The 20,497-nt window shown below is 43.6% G+C and overlaps 1 protein-coding gene across 4 annotated transcripts in view; it reads left to right on the top strand.

Moving 5' to 3' along the window:
- The window catches only part of ZNF384 (zinc finger protein 384), a 35,916-nt gene extending 20,121 nt beyond the window's left edge, over positions 1–15,795 (top strand). Inside the window, exons 5-10 of one of the 4 annotated variants that reach the window (XM_042451937.1) lie at positions 9,442–9,666; positions 10,219–10,401; positions 11,238–11,316; positions 11,522–11,680; positions 11,887–12,189; positions 13,163–15,795. In XM_042451937.1, the coding sequence (XP_042307871.1) occupies positions 9,442–9,666; positions 10,219–10,401; positions 11,238–11,316; positions 11,522–11,680; positions 11,887–12,189; positions 13,163–13,222 (1,009 nt within the window). In that variant the 3' untranslated portion in view covers positions 13,223–15,795. Of the gene's footprint in view, positions 1–9,441; positions 9,667–10,218; positions 10,402–11,237; positions 11,317–11,521; positions 11,681–11,886 lie in introns of all 4 variants that reach the window. The other 3 variants (XM_042451939.1, XM_042451938.1, XM_042451940.1) reach the window with 3 other exon arrangements.
- The last annotated feature ends 4,702 nt before the right edge of the window (positions 15,796–20,497 follow it).

The following is a 20,497-nucleotide window of genomic DNA, read 5'->3' as shown; positions in this document are numbered from 1 at the left end:
CGTGTGAGGGTGCCTGGGGGCGGCCCCGGAAGGAGCTCCATTTCGGAGCTCCTTCCACCTTTGCATCGCTGGGCGCAGCCTTTATATGGCTGCGTCAGCGACGCAGAGCAGAAAGGGGCCCCTTTCTCCTCCTCCTTGCCATCGCCGGGTGTCCTTGGGGCTTGAAGCCCCAAGGACACCCCTTTCCAGGCTGCGGGGAAGCGGCCTTTTGCCGCTTCCCCACAGCCTGGAAAGCGGCGGATCAGGGCCTCAAAGGCTGCCACTGTGGCAGCTGAGGCCCCGATCCGGCGGGGAAAGGGCCAGTTACAGGCTGCCCCAAACAGGTGGTCTGTAACACGCGTAAGATTCTATGGCATAAGTCTGGAGTTATTTCATCTGCAAAGTGCTAGGCAAGATTTTTCGCAGGGAGCTGTAATGTGATCTGGATTTTCTTGGGCCTGTGTGTAAAAGACTCCTGAATGCTCAAAACATATTTGCTAGCCGAGTTCCTTGCAAACTCTATAGAGAAGATGCCTTTGCTGCCTGTATTTCAGCACAGTAGGTTGTCAGACAAGCTTTAGCCTGTGTTTGATCAGTCCTGCTCTGAGTTTTCTGCTAAAGTTGTTCTAGTTGCTTTCTCACTTGTTGCATTGCCACCAGCTCCCTGGAAATCCAGGGGGCTAGTTTGGCTCCACTCTTTGAGAGGGGACAGTAAGGTGCTCTTGTGTTCCAAGACTTCACCAGGATTGCCTGTCAAGGCAAGAAACTCCCCAAAAGCCATCAAGAATCCATCTGGATCCATAAGTCTCCTAGGGTGGACTATTTTAATAAACCCCCTACCCCTGTAGATGTTCTGAGTCCCAGTAAATCTAAAACCCACCAAGTAGTGATCTGCCCATGACAAGAGAACTATAACTGCACATACACTCCCAGATCACATTCACCCTACTTTCTACAGAAAACAAGGTCCATAGTGTGCCCAGCAGCACTACTAGAACCAGCTGCTGCTTGGAGAGAACCCATGGTTGTTGTCATAGTAAGCATGAAGTCCTGAGCCACTCCTGACAGGGCAGTCTCAATATGGATTTTCAGATCCCCCAGCCCTACAAGCTGAGGGGACTCTAACACCAACCTCAAGACAATCCCAGCTAGCTCAGGAAGGGAGGCTTGAGCAGCAGGGTGGCCAGTATACAAATAGAATTCCTTATCAGTCCCAGCCACCCAGCTTCAGATAAAGCTAGAAAACTGAGAGAGAGAATCAAGTCCCAAATGGCAGCTGTCTTTCTGTTCACCGACCTGGCACTCACTAGCAGCATTTTCAACCAGGGATTCTGTTGCCGAGACTTATCTGCTGGGCAAAGCTGAACCATCACTAAAAAACTCCATATGAGAGCAGTCACTTAGGAATAGGTACTAGAAGGTGCATGTGCAAGTGCTACAAACAAATTTATTTTCAGACTCCTTGTTCTTATCTAATGCTCATAGAACTGATCAGTCTTTGGCTGCTGTTGCTGGAGCATCTAAAGAAGTGCTGGGGGCCAAAAAGGCCTTGTTGCACTGCTCAGTGGCATTGGCTGAAGAGGCCATGCTTGTTTCTGTGTATCAGGAGTGGAACAATCAGCAAGAGCTTCCTGTATTTTCCTTCCTCTCACACAACAAAGAGGTGAAATTGAAAAGCCACTGAGCAACCAGCTTAGGCAACAAAGTAGAGTATTTTTCTTCTCTTTTGGAAAAGGCTACTAAGTGCTATGCATCAGTCCCGGAAACATGGCCCCAACACCAAGTGGATGCATCTGAGTTTTTTCCTCAGATATTTCAGTGGAGTATGAACGAAACCCTTCCCTATTCAGGAAACCATGTAAAAACCCTACCTGGCATTTTTTAGGAGACAATGACAGCTGAATGTGTGGCTCCATGTGCCTCTTACGTGAGTTCTGCAATTGGGATGATACTTCAAAAAGTCCTTGTAACACAAGAAGATGAAAAGCTGCTTCTTACAAACACATGAGGCTCTAGCTCTCAGTCATGTGTGCAGCAGCATCATTTCTGTAGACAAAGCCAGTAATCCATTGGGCCAAGGAGTTAAGTTACTTAGGTATCTCTAGACTATTCCTTTATGCTTTCAGTGTCCTAATGAAACATCAGCAGATTCTTCAGGCAGAAGACTACCTTTTAAAAATAAATGAGAATGAAAATGTCCAAATATCCTCTAGTTCCTACTCAATATATTTCTAGTGCCAAGGTGGAATGAAGACTAGCAAGTGATCTTGGATCTCAGAAGGATAAATTGGTATGTGAGGAGGTAGAAATTGCACATAGAAATACTGCAATAAAATTTGGAATGCATCCTGATGAGAAACATCTTTGTATCATTAAATATTACAGCTATTTACATTGAGATAGCTGTCCACTCACTTCACCACAGTTTTCTATGACTTATATATCAGGAATTCCACTGTCAGTTCAGAGTTATGTTTATCCCCTGAATGATCACAGATGTGTGAGTGGTTATTGCAGTTCACCTACAACAAACACATGGAATATAAAGTGGGAAAGATTTTCTCTCTGTGTATGTGTATCTATGTATGTGCCATCCAGTCACCTGTCTCTCATGGCAACCCCATGACTTTTCTTAGGCGAGGAATCCTCAGAGGTGGTTTTGCCAGTTCCTTCTTCTGAAATTCATTGGCAGTCCCCCATCTAAGTACTAGCCGGAGCTGACTGTGCATAGCCTCCAGGATCAAACACGATCTGGTGCCTTTAGAGTATTTAGGCCCCAGGTTTTTCTGTATTGCTTTGGTTATGGGATTTTGGTTTGGCAAAGGACAAATTAAAACAGTTAAGCTTGTAATTCTCATTCACTTTGGACCCTATTATCTACTGTCAAACAGACTGAAAAAGCATGAGCTTACTGATGGATGTTTCTTATACCTTAATTTCCACCTCTGGTAAACAGTATGATATGGGAGACTGCCAACAAATACCACTAACTGGAGGCTACATTTCAGAGGAAGCAATTGGCAAGCCACTTCAGAATATTCCTTGCCTAAGAAAACTCTATGAAATTCATGGGATGATTGTGTTTGTTGATAGACAGCTTGAAGGCACACACACAATCAGGGTAGCAAACACCTTAAATAGGCCAGTCAGTAATGGCATGGAAGAGTAGAAATGAAACACACATTTTGATAGTGTCATACTGTATGTACTCGACTATAAGTCGAGAATTTTTTGCCCCAAAATAGCCTCCAAACTCCTGGGTAGACTTATGCACGGGGCAATAGGTCCTTTGACCAAGCCTATTCCCAGCCGGGCTGCCTCCACAAGGGGCAGCCCAGTTGGGGAGAGCCTGGGAAGGGCATTGCCCTGCAGCCTCTCCCTTGTTGGGCTTCCTCGGCAGAGAAAGCCCAGTCAAGGGCAGGCTTGCAAGAGTGTACATTCGCCCTGGAGTTTCTCCCTGGCTAAACTGCCTCTGCAGGGGAAAGCCTAGCTGGGGAAAGTCTTGCAAGGGCAAGCGGTCGCCAGTAGCCTCTCCTCAGCTGGTCTGCCCCCTTAAGTCTAACCCTCGATGTATCCACGGATCATATAAAAACCCACATTTTTTGGCCCTAAAAGTAGACCTCAACTTACACAAGAGGTCAATTTATAGACAAGTATACATGGTAATCTATAAACCACAGATTTGTAGTATAGTCATATGCACAAATGCACCAAATTTAGTTGTCTAAGCCAATCCAGTGGCATCACTAGGGTTGGTGTCACCTGGTGCAGTAATTCATGGTGTCACAAACACACTACATTGCCCTCCCATACTGCACCCATACAGAAACCTTACTAATATCTTTTGTACTAATGTGACCCATAAATCGTAATTCCCACATATCACTGAATGTAAGGGCAAGAGTTGTAACATAAACAATGAGCAAAATTAAAATGAGACCTTTAAATTGCAATATCATAGTTTCATGTGGTGAAACTTAAATTTTGGTTTAAAAATTATGATTTTAGAGAAAAATTAGGAAAATTAAAAATAAAATTTTATTTTTTTAAAAAAAATTGAGAATTCTGAAATTTGAAATTTTATTTTAAGAAAACCTGGGGCCTCTCCTTCCTCTTTCCACTGAGCCTCACCCCACCGATACCATCTCTTCAGCATTTTAATGGCACAGCCTGTTTCTGCCCAAACACAGATGTTTGAGGAGTAGTGGTGTCATCCCTCCTTAGGGTATCACCTGGTGTGGTCCCCACCCCCTAGTGATGCCACTGGACCAGTCCATCTGTATTTGGGGGGAGGAAGTCTTGTGCTTATTCCCTAGATTTATAAAATAAACAATGTGTAATTGCATCCTTAGCTGTCAGATTCCTTCCTTACTTTCTGTTTCTTACCTCTTCCTAACTTTCTACCTCTTCTCATTCCAGACCATCTCTCAAAAGCAAAATTCAGTGATAAGCTCACCAAAGATAATGAAATGTAGGCTAAATATCCCACTCATCCTAGAATCCTAAAGTTGGAAGAGACCCCAAGGGCCTACCAATCCAACCCACTGTCATGCAGGAATACACAAAGCACCTCTGACAGATGGCCATCCAGTCACTGTTTAAAAACCTCCAAAGAAGGAGACCACCACACTCAGGCAGCATATTCCACTGATGAATGGCTCCTATTGTCAGGAAGTTCTCCCTGATGTTGTAAACTTGTAAACACTTCCCTCTGGAAAGCAAATCATAACACTTCCTGCAGTTCTGAATCACGACAGTTTGATATCAGGTTTTTTAATAGTCCTTATTACATTTCAAATATATTAAACGAAAAACAAACAAGAAACGCTTTACATTGCATACATTACAACCTTACATTCATGCACATAACAATTATCTGCTTCTACTCGTCTATGCTTGTTCCACTTTCTCAACAAACAATACAAATCTAATAAAATTAATAAAACAAACTTCCTAATAACCACATTCTGAATATTGCCTCTATTATTACTGCTACTTCTTTTTAACCATACTCTTCATATTTGTTTGCTATCCTATGATACATGTTGTGCTTTTTCTATCTTACTCTTTAATTTCGTTCCTACTTCTCTCTTATCTCTCTAGTCTTATTCTAGCCCCATTTTGGGTTTTTTTTTTGTTTTTTTTAATATTGAATATATTTATAATCTTTTAATTCTCATTTCTTTTTTCTCCAATAAATGTTAGATTTTTTTCAGCTACTGATAGAAAAGCATTTTCCCATATTTACTCTCAAATTCATTGTCTATTATCCCTAATAGATAAGCTTTCAGATTCAGTTTGTTTTCTATTTTTAATATCTCTTATTTTTTCACATATTTGTGTCCAATACATTTTTGCTATCTTACACCTCCACCACATGTGGTATAATGTGCCTTTGGTTTCTTTAAGCTTCCAGCATAAGTTACTAATATCCTTATTCATGTTTGATAATTTATCAGGTATTAAATATCAGGTTTTAATAGTCCACAATACAAGCCCAAGCCGGGGTGCTTTAAAGGTAAACTGGAGTGGAAGCAGGAACAGTAAATGTGCCATTGTTTAGCATTTGTGTGTTGAGGAGTGCTTGATATGTGATCTAAATGTTCTTCCTTTTGAGGGTAGAACACTTTAACCTTAATTCTGCCTTTAAACTGGAGGGTTTTGCTCTTTAGGGAATCAAAGACTGGATTGATTCTTGTGTTTATTTACAATGGAAGTTATAAAGGGAAAAATACCTAGGGCCATAACAATAAAGAAGTATAACAGTTTGGACTCAATTTATAGAGCAAATCAACTTCTCCCACCAAATTTTAGCTGGATCTTGAAGGAAACCACACCCACCAAGAAAGGAGAAGAAATTACTATTGCTATATAATCCTGATTCTTTTACTGAAAGGGGTCCTTGTTAGCTGACTTCAAGTCAACATTGACTTATGACAACCCTATGAATGAGAGATCTTCAAGTTACCCTATCCTCAACAGCTCCATGCAGGTTTTGCAGACTCATGGCCAAGGCTTCCTTGATTAAGGTTATCCATCTGTGTCATGTCTTCTCATGATATGGCCAAAGTACGACAGCCTCAGCTTAGTCATCTTGGCTTCTAGGAAGAATTCAGGCCTGATTTGCTCTAGGACCCATTTGTCTTTTTAGAAGTCTGGTATCCTCAAATGGGTTGATTTTCTTTCTACTGGCTTTCTTCACCAGCTTTCTTCACAACTATACATAGAAGTGGAAAATATAATGGCATGGGCCATCCTAACTGTAATATTCAGTGATCTATCTTTACACTTCAGGATCTTGTGTAGTTCCTTCATAGCTGCTCTTCCAAGTACTGGTCTTCTGATTTCTTGACTGCAGTCTTCACTCTAATGAATGATTGACCCAAGGTATGAAAAATTTTGAACTATTTCAGTGTCTTTATTGTCTACTTTAAAGTCATAAGAAGATATGACTCATTAAAAAAGATAATAATGCTAAGAAAAGTAGAAAGCAGTACAGAAAGAGGAAGACCACACACCAGATGGCTAGGGGGGTCACGGGCATGTATCTACAAGATCTAAAGCAGACCAGTGGAGGGTCAGAGTTTTTGGAGACGTCTCATACACAGGGTCGCCATGGGTTGAAGTTGACTTGAGGACAGCTAACAACAACAAATCATTTGTAGTCATTATTTTTGCTTTGTTTGTGCGCTCTTCTTTTTTGACGTTCTTCAGTAAGCATTCCAAGTCTTTGCTATTATCTGCTAGTATTATAGTGTCATCTATATATGCAAAGTTAAAGGCTTTCATGGCTGGCATCAATAGTTTTTTATGGGTTTTTCGGGCTATATTCTCTGAAGATGCCAGCCTCAGATGCTGGCGAAATGTCAGGAATAAACTCATCTAGAACATGGCCATGTAGCCCAAAAAAACCTCAAAAAACTATCATCAGTGTATGTTAGATTGTTGATGTTTCTTCCTCCAATTTTCACACCTACATCTTAGAAATCCTGCTTTACATACAGTATGATATTTTTGGCAAACAGGTTAAACAGGTAGGGTGATATGATGTAGCCCTGCCTGATCCTCTTGCCAATTGGAAACCATTCCATTTCTCCTTATTCTGTCTTGACGGTAGTCTCTTGTCTTGAGTGCAACTTACACATCAGGATAATTAAATGTTGGAGCACATGCATTTTTAATGAGTGATCCGTAGCTTTTAGTGATCTATACAGACGAAGGCTTTGCTATAGTCTATAAAGCACAGACTTGAAGTGGGTCCTGCAAACTGAAATTGTTCCTCCTAAAAATATCCCCAATAGAGTACCAATGTGCTCACATTTTCCCCCAGGGAAATATGGAGGATGAGCAGTGTTTCACCAAAATGTAGTCCAAGGAAGGTTAGGGGGGAAATGCATTTTTGACCCTATAATCCCACTCCACATTATTCCCTTGGGAAAAAGCACAATTAGAGAATTCAGATTTTCAAAAGGAAGCTAGATTGAGCTAGAATTGCAGCACCAGTAAATAACACAGCAGTAAATAAATGAAAGGGTGTCCAAAGGGAGAGAGAACTCAGCATCTACCACTAGTTACAGCCAGTGTATTACTTTAATTCTTCTTCTGTGCAAATATGTTAGCCCCTATGGGCAGAAAATGAAGTACTGTTTAACCTTGAGCTGAGACTATACATTCTGTTTCCTGAAATCAACCTTTGCAGCAATCAACATGAACCAGCCTACAAAGTGGTTTTATTCTTCAAGTTCAGAAGTCTTAAAATAGTCCTTGGTAAGGCAAAAATTTCATACCACTGTTTAATATCCTCCATCTTATGCCTGCAACTTTATGCCTCCTTCTCTTGTCACTCTGATCTATTACAACCTCCTGGCTAAACATCTCCTGTGTTAGTATCCAGGAATGCATCACTGAATCCAATCTGTGTTTTGATGCAGGGAAAACTAGAGAAAGTTGTTCTTTGACCTTGGCTGGCCCATCATTGATAGTCTTCCAGTCTTCTGTTTGTCTCCTACTGAGCCTGTCATTGATCTAGAGTCTAGAAGGTTTCTAATGGGAAAATTCTGGGTTTAGAATTGGCTTACATATGCAACAGAATTAAATGGTGAAATCTTTTCTATAGTGCACCACTTCAGGATGTAGGTTAGAAGATGGTATATGATAGAATGCCTTACCAAATAGAGGTGAGGTGTTGGTATGATAAGTCAGGAAAAAAGTATTTAGCCCAGCCTTTTCCTTAACATATGTTATTATATGGTGTTACCTAAGATACTGGAGGGGGGGGGAGAGATAGAGAGACTGACCCAATGATTAGTTTTAGAAAAGGAACAGTTTGCAAGTACAGTAATCTTTTCGATAACTGAAGTTCATCTTTCCTAATCTTTTGAATTGTGATTAACTCCTGGAAAAGTGTGGTGGATTGGATGGGTGATTGCCATCTGTGATGCCAACAACTGGAAATATTTTATACAGGGAATGTGGTTGGGAATAGGTTAGAAATGAGCTCTGTGTTAGCAAACGGGGTGGGTGCCATAACATTCAGTTGGTCAGATTTATCTGTCTTATGGTAAAGTTGCTTGAGGAGCATAAGAATCGTAAACCAACACATTTAGAGGGTACTGATTGGGAAAGACTAATGATAGGTTACGCCTTTAGTTTTCATGGTTGTTGACATTAAAGTCTAGAAAACAAACAGATCTTAGTTGTCCATAGCTGTTGCTTAATTCACATTTATTAAAGACATTGTTATTTCTTTTGCTTATAGATAATCTATGCTATGATTAGCTATACCGTGTTATTGTGGTTTAGGTGTTGGACTAGAACACTGGGAGACCTGGGCTCAAATCCCCACTTGGCCATGTAGACCCACTGGGTGACCTTGGACAAGTCACACATTCTCAGCTTCAGAGAAAGGCAAGGGCAAACCCCTTCTGAACAAATTCTGCCAAGCAAACCCCATGATAGGGTCATCTTAGGATTTGCAATAAATCAAAAATGACTTGAAGCCACACAGCAACAATAGATCTACAGTGGACCCTTGTTATACGCTGGGGTTTGGTTCCAAGATCCCCCGTGTATAACAAAATCCGTGTATGCTCAAGTCCCATTACATATAATGACATAGCAAAATGGTGTCCCTTATAAAAAATGGAAAATCAAGGTAAATTTATACTTTTTGGGAGCATTTTCAATCCGTGTATGCTTAAATCCATGTATAAAAAATCTGTGTATAAGAAGGGCCGACTGTATTACATTTTGGAATTGTAGCCGCACCCAGTTTTGTATATCTGTACATCATTAGATTTAGGAAATAAGAGTGAACTAAGGAATTCAGGGTTGGGACGGTCTCTTCCCCAGGTGATCCACAGTGATAGTATTGGGGGCATTGATGTCTGGTCACCTTTGTGTGATGCATGTGCTCACCCTTTCTTTTCCCTCCCCCTCTCCTTTTTCTCCTTTTGATCTCAGGTGCCGGATGTGTTCCTTAACATTTTACTCTAAGTCAGAGATGCAGATCCACTCCAAATCCCACACTGAGGCAAAGCCACACAAGTGCCCTCACTGCTCCAAGAGCTTCGCCAACAGCTCCTATCTGGCCCAGCACATACGCATCCATTCAGGGGCCAAGCCGTACACCTGCAGCTACTGCCAGAAGGCCTTCCGCCAGCTTTCCCATCTACAGCAGCACACACGGTAAGGGCCAAGGAAACTGTACTGAGGAAGCATCCACGCTGCATGCTGCCAGCATCATAGCATGATGCAAGTGCCCATGGGAGAGACTGCTCAGGACAGGTCTGCCATTTACTGCCAGTGGTTCCACCCTTAGATCCCACAGTAAGCAAAGGAACCTCTCAGTGTGTGGTATCTGGTCCTCTGACAAAGGACAGTCTATGATAAGTTGAGGGGCTGTTCAGCCACCAAAGATAGGGAGACTGAAATACGTAGGTGCATGACTGATAGCCTCTCACACCACCAGAAAGTTTATTGAGTAGCAGAATGCCCTCCCCTCACTGCCTCAGCCTTGAGCTTCCCATCCACACACATCTACCACCATTTCCTCCTCTCTCTGGCCTCCTGGTGCAGCTCAGCTTTGGGTTTTTCACTCCCTCTTGTGGAGTTCAGGGCAAGAATCCCACTTGGTTTTCCTCCATTGTAGCCAGACAGCATGGTGCCGTTCCTCATGTTGTCATTGCTAGCCAGCTGGCGGTCATGTCCAACTGCTGCCCCGCTCCTCCTCTTCGGCAGGATCCACTCCAAGCTCCACACGGCGATTGTCAAGCCGCACAAGTGCCCTCACTGTTCCAAGAGCTTCGCCAACACGTCCTACCTGGCCCAGCACCTCCGCATCCATTCAGGGGTCAAACCCTACACGTGCCGTTACTGCCAGAAGGCGTTCCGCCAGCTCTCCCACCTCCAGCAGCACACACGGTAAGGGCCAAGGAGGCTGGGGGCCCAGCCTGGCCCCCCGTGCCGTCAGCATGCACCTTTTTGGAGCACACTTGCCTGGCATGCAGGGGGAGGGTGGGGGATGTGACCAGCCCTGTCAATTGAAAAGATTCGGTCCACCAGAGAGGATGGAGTGGGGGCTGCAGAGGAGACACTGACCGTGCCAGGGCACAGGTGGGCATGTTCCGGCCCTGGGGAAATTCTTTTTTCCTCTCCACATCCCCAGGGGGTCACAGAGAGAGAGAGAGAGAGAGAGACAGACATGGGCTAGTGTTCCCCAAGCCTGAGAGGAAGTCAAGGGGTAGCGAGCTTTGTCTGTAGAGTCTGTGGAAATTTCCACTGGTGTTTCAAGGCACATTCTTTCCTCAAGCAATTTTGGCTAGAAGTGTATGTATGCATGCTGATTCTTTGACAAGGCAAGTCAGATGAAAGCTATCTATTGGGATCATCCTTTGACATTGTGGAAAGTGGGGGGGGGGACTTACTGACAGTTTGGACCGAGAATCTTGTTCTCCTTGCCCTGGCACTGCCACAGATGACTGCAATAACTGAGCTTGCCTTTTGCCCATTAGCTGCTTTGCCCTCTCCTTTTGATCTTGCATGCTCTCCTTCTTAGCTTAACTAGCTAAGTTGGACTAGGAAGGAGATGGCATGTGAGCTCACCAAAGAAGAAGAATAAATAAGCTGGTGGAGGGTGGTGCAGCTTTTGCTTTTCTAGCTCAGCTTTAGGGCATCTTCAGAACATTTGGGAGAGGGATTCTGTTTTTGCTCTTTTCTTCTCCTAATCTTGTCTTTGTGCTTTTCCTTCCTGTGGGTAGGATCCATACTGGAGACCGACCCTACAAATGTGCACATCCGGGGTGCGAGAAAGCTTTCACACAGCTCTCCAACCTGCAGGTAAGCAGATTTATCTATATTTGTTCCACACTAACCTCTGGACATCCACAGTATACAGGATTTTGAAGAACTTGTGATTCATGAAGATTTAAATGCTTGTTTCTGACTTTTAAGTTATGAATAATATTAGAGGATGGGGATTGAAGGAATATCACTTGGTCTTATTTCATTTGACACCTCTTCTCTTTCCCCTCCACTTTTGTAGTCCCACAGACGGCAGCACAACAAAGACAAACCATTCAAGTGCCACAATTGCCATCGCGCATACACAGATGCCACCTCATTGGAGGTTCATTTGGCTACCCACACGGTGAAGCATGCCAAGATCTACAATTGCTCCATGTGTAATCGGGCCTACACTTCGGTAAGAACCACCCTGTGTCAGGGGAGCACCTCCAGCAGCACACACGGAATCGGAGAATCAGGCGGGTAGTTCTGTCTTGGGCCATTTTTCCCCTGGAGACAGTTTCCCATTGGATCATCCATACAGCTTCTGTGGTAGTTGAAGGAACTGGTTGGTTGTCTGCATCTGTGCCTCTGAATTTATTTGTAATCTCCCCTCTCCCACAGGAAACATACTTGATGAAACATATGCGGAAACACAACATCCCTGACCCCCAGCAGCAGGTGGCTGTGGTCCAAGCCCAGGTGCAAGCCCAAGTCCAGGCTCAAGTCCAGGCTCAAACCCAGGCGTCACAACAACAGCAGCAACAACAACAGCAACAGCAACAGCAGCAGCAGCACTTCCAGTCACAGGGTGGTGGGGGAGCAGGGGGTCCATCTGGTGACAACCCTTCCAACCCCCCACCCCAGTGTTCCTTTGACCTTACCCCTTACAAGACTTCGGAGCATCACAAAGACATCTGTCTCACGGTTAGCACCAGCACCATCCAGGTGGAGCATCTTTCCAGCTCCTAGAGACCTTGGCAGAGGGGAGTGGAAAACTTCTTGCACATAGTCTATGCCCAAGGGCGTTTCTTGTGTGATGGCCTCTCCTCATGCAACACGTTCTGGCCTCTTCCACAGCTTCCCTTTCAGGGAGGGGAATGGGGGTTATATCTACTGTGTGGCCACTTCTTGGCTTCACCATTAGTGCCTCAAAATGGCACAACATCATGATCTAAAACTGGGGAAGTAGGAGAACTCCCTTCTTGTGAGAGTGGCTCTTCCCTTCAGCAAACATTTTTTGGCTTATCAAGGGAAAGCCCCCATTTCCATCTCATTTTACAAGGTGGAAAGAACACCCCTTTGGTACTTGGGAAGCTAGGAGATGGAAGCGGATTCAGCATTGACTGATTCCCGGTCACTAAAGACATCCAGTAGGGTGTGTAGTGGAGGATGTTTGCTCTTCTTGTCCCTTGATACCTATGAATGGGGGAGGAAGAGTTAATTGCTCCAGTTCTAAGCATGAAATATTACCCCTCATGCTGTACCATGAAGTTGGGGCATGTTGCTAAGGCTTATCTCAGCCTAATCAAATGGCTGGGGTGGGGGTGGGAGTGGGGAGAAAGCATTCTTTCTCAGCCAATGGCAAGAGGAATTAGCAAGTAGGGGGTGGGGTAGGTTGCAGCTTGACACCCTTTTGTGGCTTAACTATCATCAGAATGATAAAGCCTGCTGCAGGCATAGAAATATAAATCTGAACCAAAAAAAAAGGAGCTAGTGGTAAGAGTGCCAAAATGAACATGGTTCCCTCCCTCAGAGAGAGGGGAGAAGAGGTGGTCCCTGTTTCTAAATCCCACCCCACCCCGTGCCACAGGCTGCAACCCCAGGCTTAAAGGAGACCTTTTTGAGGGGCCAGTGGGAAAGGGAACTGTTGATCTGCTCCTCTCTATCCATCATCCAGATGCTTCCTTCACTCTCCTTATTGCCAAGGCAGACTGGAATGAGGTGGCTGTGGTGGTGACACTTGGAGATCAAGAATCAGAGGAATCTTCCAGAGGGTGGACAGTGGAGAAGAAGAGATGGTGCAAATCCCACCCCCGCTTGGAGAGACCAATCAGAAGGGGGAGATCCCCAAGAACAGACTCAAGCCCCATTGAATTTATATATAAATATATATAAATATATATACAGATAGATAGATATATCTATTCACATCCCAACCCCATCCAGCCTGCTCTGTCCTTGCTGTAACTGTTTTCTATCTGTGATTATAAAATGCATTATTCTTGCACACTTTTTATTTTTCCATCCTTGATTTATCCCCCCCCCCCACTTGCTCTTTTCATCTTCAAGTTGTTTCTTCGCCTTCTCTCTTGAATTTTGTGGTTCCTATGTCATCATTTCAATGTTCTGATTATCACTTGGGTCACTGAGGCAGAAGGGGAGGCACAGAAAAAAAGTAATTGGGATTCAGTGAGGAAAAGATCCCTAGCAGGCATGGGGTTGGGGTGGGGGTGGGGGTTGGAAGGACTATGGTGTTTTACAATATTGGTTCATAAAAATAAATGGCTTGAAATGTTTTTTTCTTTGTGGATGAAGGTACTGGCAATTGTTGGCCCTGTGCCCAAGGCAAGAATGTGAGCAATGTAAGTTCTTGCCTCATCCACGAGAGAGCCAGCCCAGTGGCAGCATTGTGGACCTCCTTCTATGCACCTGCTCCACTTCTTGGAGTGTAGACACAGCAGCTGTTCAGTGAAGAAAATCTTGGAAGTGGGCTGATAATTCTGCATACATGGGATGGACCAGATGCATATTTCCTTCCTCTGCTAACTCCATACTCCCCTCCGCAGACCACACACAGGCCCAATGGAGATGAAAGGGTGCATAGACATTTCAAGATTGTGATTTAGGTGCAGGAACTATGTTGAATTTGAGTGTGTGTGCCTTGTTTCTGTGTCAGGCATGGGTATGACTTCTGTGTGTACATGTGTCCCTGTGCTTCATATGTGCACACTCATTTGGCACAATTCTGCACTCCCTTCCTCTCGGAGTGAATTATTTGATCCTGACTGTACATCTCTGTGGTCATTGTTGCAAGTGTTGTTGGGGCTGCAAGAGTGACCATACCCTTACTCTATGCGCAAAGTTTGAGTGGAGCACTTGAGAACTGGACACCAGATTCCATGGGCTAGCCACAGTCATGGGAGGAAACTAAAGATGTGCTAATGTTCATTCAGTGTGTTGGCACAAGAGTTGTATTTTCAAATCCTCCTTTTTCTGTCCAGTTAGCAATGTTTCTTCATGTCCTTGGGAAACATTAGTGGTGGGTTCTCTTTTGTGGGAGGAGTTGTTTCTTGCCAGAATCAGGAGCAGACTTCTTTCCCTGGTATGTCAGGTTAAGGCCGTGCACGAATGGAAACCGTTTCTAAGTTCTGAATGAGTTTGTGAGGACACTGCTGAAGTTTTGTGAAATGTGTATTCATGCCCCTTTCCTGGTTTTTATTGTTGTTACCATCCCTGGGCAAATAGTTTTTGAATCCGCAAAACTTTTGTGGGACTGCAGCAGGGCAGAAAACAGTGACTGTATTATGGACATTGGGGGCTATCTAGTAGTTACAGGTTTCTGAAAAATTCTCTGTGCTGCTTGCACCCTTAGGAAGTAATAAAATATGTGCTGTGACTTGGGGACGAACGCAAAAGGGGAGCAAACTTGCATGCTTTGAGCTGTTATGAATCTTGTTAGAACTGTGAGCTTGCTGCTGCTTTTCCTGGGATGAAATGCAAGCAACAAGTTACCTTAAGCTTGTTCTCAGTTTTCAGACTGTGAAAAGCTGGCTGCGGCGATAGAGGTTCATGATTTTGTGGTTCAAGCATAGAAAGACCTACCGTTCTTAATCTCTTGTGGGCCCTTGAGGCTGAGAACTGTAACCTCCTAATGCTTCTCAGTGGATTTTGAGAGAAACAGGTTGTCCCAAGCATTGATGCCCATGGGAGTTTGCAAGAATTGCACCCGCCTCTTAGCACTTGCAGATAAAAATCCTTACCTATAGGGGAAGAATGTCTTCTTTTGCAAGCTCCCCTCTTCTGCCCTTCCTTGCCTCACCTGAAGCTTTGCTGGTCACCATCCCCACCTCTTTGCTACACAAGTGAGAAGAGATGGGGGGGAGGGAATGGACTGTGAACTGCGTTGAGAGAACACACATTTCTTTATGCTGAGTCTAAAGCTCCTCCGCTGATACAGTGTTAAAAGGTAGCCAATAAAAACACACCAAGTCAAGAAATGCCAAATGTTTCAAGGCAATGTTTGTGCTGTACTGGATGCTACTTCAGTGAAGAGAAAAGTACCAGTGGAATTTGGGTCGGTGAATGTTATGGAGACTGTTTCCTGTTTGCTTCTTATACCCTTTTGGAATTACCCCATCAGTTCAGGATGGGTAACGTTCAGCTACCCTAAGGACTTCTCATGTTGCATTTCCCAGACGGGGAGGGGTGTTTTAAATTTCCAACCTTAATATTGCATTAGAACCTTTTGTATTTAATTTCATTACTTTTTTTAAAAAAATAAATAAATTCCAAAAGCCCTCTTAACCTTCATGGAACTGTGTTTGTGTGTGGTTAAATTTTCTTTGAACAACTGAGCATGGCCAGATAAGTGTTACAGTAGAAACATCCTCCAGCTTCAGTGCAGACTGAAATTCAGTGCAGACTAAATAAAAATACAGTCGGCCCTCCATATCCATGGATTCTTTAGCCACAGTTGCAACCATCCACAGCTTCAAAATATTCCAAAAAGATACAAGTTCCAAAAAGAAGACCTTGATTTTGCCATTTTATATAGGGGACACCATTGTATGGGACTTGAGGATCCATGGATTTTGGTATCCACTGAGTGGTCCTGGAAACAAACTCCAGCAGAAAACAAGGGCCCACTGTATTTGCTACACATTATACCCCAAGGTAGAGTGTAGTTTGGAGCCAAGTTCCATGTTTAGAAATGCAGTATTGTGGAATAGTCTACAACAATTCAATATTGAAAGCACTGGATGTTTTAATGGCCCACAAGGGGTATATGCGTGCACACACACACCACCAAATGCACTCATTTGTAACAGCCATTGTTCATAAACGGCAATGAACTAATGCAGGAAGGCTTTCGTGGCCAGCATCCATATTTTTTGTGGGTTTTTCATAGCCCGAAAAACCCACAAATTCAGAATAGTCACAACTATTTTATTTTATTGGGGAAAAATACTATTTGAGTACATACATTCAGAGTATATCCACAGTGCAGAAATAATGCAGCTTGACACCACTTTAACTTGCCATGACTATCCTACAGAATCCTGTGAATTCTAGTTTGTTGAGGCACAAGAGCTCTCTGACAGAGCAGTCTGGATACCTAATTAGCTTACTTGCTATTCACCGCTATGATCTTTGGAATAGCGGTATATAAATAAAACATATTATTATTATTATTATTATTATTATTATTATTATTATTATTATTATTATCATCTACACATCTCAAGATTGCACAGGAGGGAGCCATGGAAGTTAAGGTAGTTTATTTCCTTTTTCTCATCCAGAGAAGCACTGGTTCTATCTCTGACTTCATTGATGTTTTGCATCCACCTTAGAAGTACTCATGGATGTGGTGGCTCAGTGGTTAAGGCACCAGTTCTGATGTTTGGAAGATTGGAACGTTGGCAGTTTGAGGCCTGAGTACTGCATGATGGGGTGACCTCCCCCATCACTAGTTCCAGCTTCTGCCCAACCTAGCAGTTGGAAAGCATGCAAATGCAAGTAGGTGGATAGGTACCACTTCTCAGTGGGAAGGTAACAGCGTTTGGTACAGTCATGCTGGCCACATGACCACCAGAACAGTCCTCGGACAACACTGGCTGTTCAGCTTAGAAACAGATGAGCACCACCCCCTACAGTCGGTTACAACTAGACATTCATGTCAAGGGACTACCTTTACCTTTAAGAAATAGTCAGGTTTTATGTGGAACCTGATAGTACAGTGTGCCCGCATCATACACAGGCGTGCTATATGTAGCTTTCAGCTTATGCTGAAAGCTGCGCAACAAACAGAAAATGGTGCATGCACTGTGCCGCACCACGTGCACGAGCCCCATTGTTTTCAATTGGGCTCAAGCATACACAGAATTTGCTTTATGCAGAGGACCCACCGCATAAGGCAAGGGCACACTGTAATTAGCGATATGTGCCAAAGCAATCCAAACTCAATTGAGAGAAACTGAACTTGAAGAACTATGTTATCTAAAACTAATACTATACAACACAAACGGGAAATGATTCAAACCTACAAACGGTAATAGCTTGTCCAGTCCAAACTATGATTTCGAATACCAGTAGTAAAAAGACCCTTGCCCAGTGTTGTGACCTAGTAGCACCAGCAGGTGTCAGAGCATTGCCCCTCCTGATTGTAGAGAGTGTTCCAAAAGTGAGAGACAACAAGGGGGGGGGCGTGTCATTGCTTAAACTGAGTTACATCTGAAGGCATATCTGAAGACTCTTCCAAGGTCTTGATCTACAAGCAAGGTCATGCCAGAGCATATGCTTCTTGGCATTGTCCCAATTCCACAATCAAGAAGGATATCATGCAGAACAATATTGAAAGAAGTGAAGACAGCAGGTAGTATTAATAGCATTATGTCTCTGTTAGATCAGCCAGAGCCACAAAGGCTGCTTTATTGCTGGAACTAGGTCTGAAGCTACTGGAAACAGATCCAATAGTCTGTGCAAAGATGGCAACCATACCTTACCCTCAAGGGATATGTGTGCTGGGCTGATTGTTACAGTCCTTAGGCAAATGTGGCTGCCAGTGGAGCTGGGCTTACCCATTCAAAATTCAACTACCTTCCTCCCCAAAAATCCCAGAGCCAGATGGTGTTCTGGACAGGTCCATAAACAGAATGGCAAAACTGGTGGCATCCCATGTTGAGACAGATGCATGAGATTTTTTCTTGGAAGAATGGCACAGCAATAAAATCACAGCAAATCATCAAGGGTTTCCTTGCACCACTTGTAAAAGGTTGCCACATCATGCAGACAACTGGACTTTACTAGGATTCTAGGCATACTAGACAGTGCCTGTTTGGATTATCATTTGATTCAGAGTCCTTGCTTTCATTTTTAAAAATGTTCTAGCGCTTGTAGAAGCCAATGCATGGTACAGGATGTGTTGGAGTTCAGCAAAATATAATACACCCCTCATTTCAGACATGAAGCAAGGGGTGAGGGAGAGAATAGAGGACAAGGCAGAGCAAGTGGTGAGCTCAGCTAGCTCTGGAAGGAACTGTGAACAATCAGGAATGAACCTAGAAATGTATGGTACAGATACGAGAGACCTAAGGTTGCAGTCTGCTTCTGACAGTGAATGGGCAGATATACCCCGTTTACTTTGTCGCTATGTCTGTGACGACAGGATGGGAGTAGGTGCCAACATGCCTAACTCCAGTCCTCCTGTCTCAGCCTCCCAGTATTATGCCTCCTAAATCTTTCTTACCACTATCAGTTCAGTGTCAGAAACTGACAGTGAGTCCTGCCATCAGTCTCCTGCTTTAGTCAGTGAAACTGAGCAACCAAATCTTTTCCTATGAAGACCCACAGGAGCGGACCACTAATGTACAGCAAGCAGAGAAAGGAAGGTTTTCCTCTGCCAGCCTTAAGCACATAGAAACCACTATTGCTGCTCCTGCATTCATTATTTTATTTCATGTCTGCCTGAAGCCTCTTTCTGCTTCCACCAACTATTCTCAGTGGAAAAGAGGGAAGAGGAAACATCGCCTCTGTTTTGTTGTTCTGTACAGCATTCAGACAGAGATAAGGAATCAATTCTTCACATTAATAAGGTGAACAGATACAGAATTAGTTTTGTTCTTTTTAAAACCCTGCATTTGGGTGGTAAATCTGGCTCCTCTTAGAATAATAGAATCATAGAGTTGAAAGAGACTACAAGGGTCATTCCTGCCATGCAGGAATACACAATCAAAGCACTCCTAACAGATGGCCATCCAGCCTTGGTTTAAAAACCTCCCATCGAAGGAGATGTCACCACCCTCCAAGGGAACATCTTCCAACATCAAACTTGAAGTTCCTCCTGATATTTAGGTGGAATCTCTATTCCTGTAGTTTGAATCCATTGCTCCATGTCCTATTCTGTCAAGATGCAGAAAACAAACTTTGGTTTTGTTTTAACATCACTCCCTGTTCCCAATCTTGAAACTTTGACTCTTTGATGATGAAATGTTCCATTTTCCAGATGGTTATGGATTTTAAATATTTTAACAGTTACTGCAGATGTTTGGCAGTTAAGGGATGAACCTCTAAATGTTGTCAAGCTGGTAAGACGTGACCAGTGGGGGCCCACATGGTTCAGTCCTGGGCCCAATGCTATTCAACATCTTTATCAATTACTTGGATGATAGAACTGGGGGCATACTTATCAAATTTGCAGATGACACCAAATTAGGAGTAATAGCTAACACCCCAGAAGGCAGGATCAAAATTCAAATTGACCTGAATAAACTAGAAAGCTGGGCCAAAGCTAACAAAATGAAATTCACCATGGAGAAATGTAAGGTACTGCACTTAGGGCAGAAAAATGAAATGAACAGATATAGGATGGGGGACTCCTGGCTGAATGAAACTACATGTGAAAGGGATCTGGGAGTCCAAGTAGACCACAAGTTGAACATGAGTGAACAGTGTGATGCGGCAGCTAAAAAGGCCAATGCTATTTTAGGCTGCATCAATAGAAGTATAGTGTCTATATCAAGGGAAGTAATAGTGCCACTCTAGTCTGCTTTGGTCAGGCCCCACCTGGAATACTGTGTCCAGATCTGGACACCACAATTCAAAAAGGATGTTGAGCGTGTCCAAAGGAGGGCAACTAAAATGGTGAAGGGCCTGGAAACCATGAAGTCCTATGAGGAAGGACTTAGAGAGCTGGGGATGTTTAGCCTGGAGAAGAGAAGGTTAAGAGGTGATATGATAGCCTTGTTTAAATACTTGAAGGGATGTCATATTGAGGAGGGAGCAAGCTTGTTTTCTGCTGCTCCAGAGACTAGGACCCTGATCAATGGATGCAAGCTCCAGGAAAGGAGATTCCCCCTCAACATTAGGAGGAACTTCCTGACAGTAAGGGCCGGCCATTCAACAGTGGAACAAACTCCCTCAGAGTTTAGTGGAGTCTCCTTCCTTGGAGGTCTTTAAACAGAGGCTGGATTGCCATCTGTCAGGGATGCTTTGACTGAGAGTTCCTGCATGG

Source organism: Sceloporus undulatus, chromosome 2, assembly GCF_019175285.1.
Source record: "Sceloporus undulatus isolate JIND9_A2432 ecotype Alabama chromosome 2, SceUnd_v1.1, whole genome shotgun sequence".
NCBI classification, from domain to species: domain Eukaryota; kingdom Metazoa; phylum Chordata; class Lepidosauria; order Squamata; family Phrynosomatidae; genus Sceloporus; species Sceloporus undulatus.
Note: the sequence above shows the minus strand (reverse complement) of the source record. Positions and strands in the feature narration are given on the sequence as shown.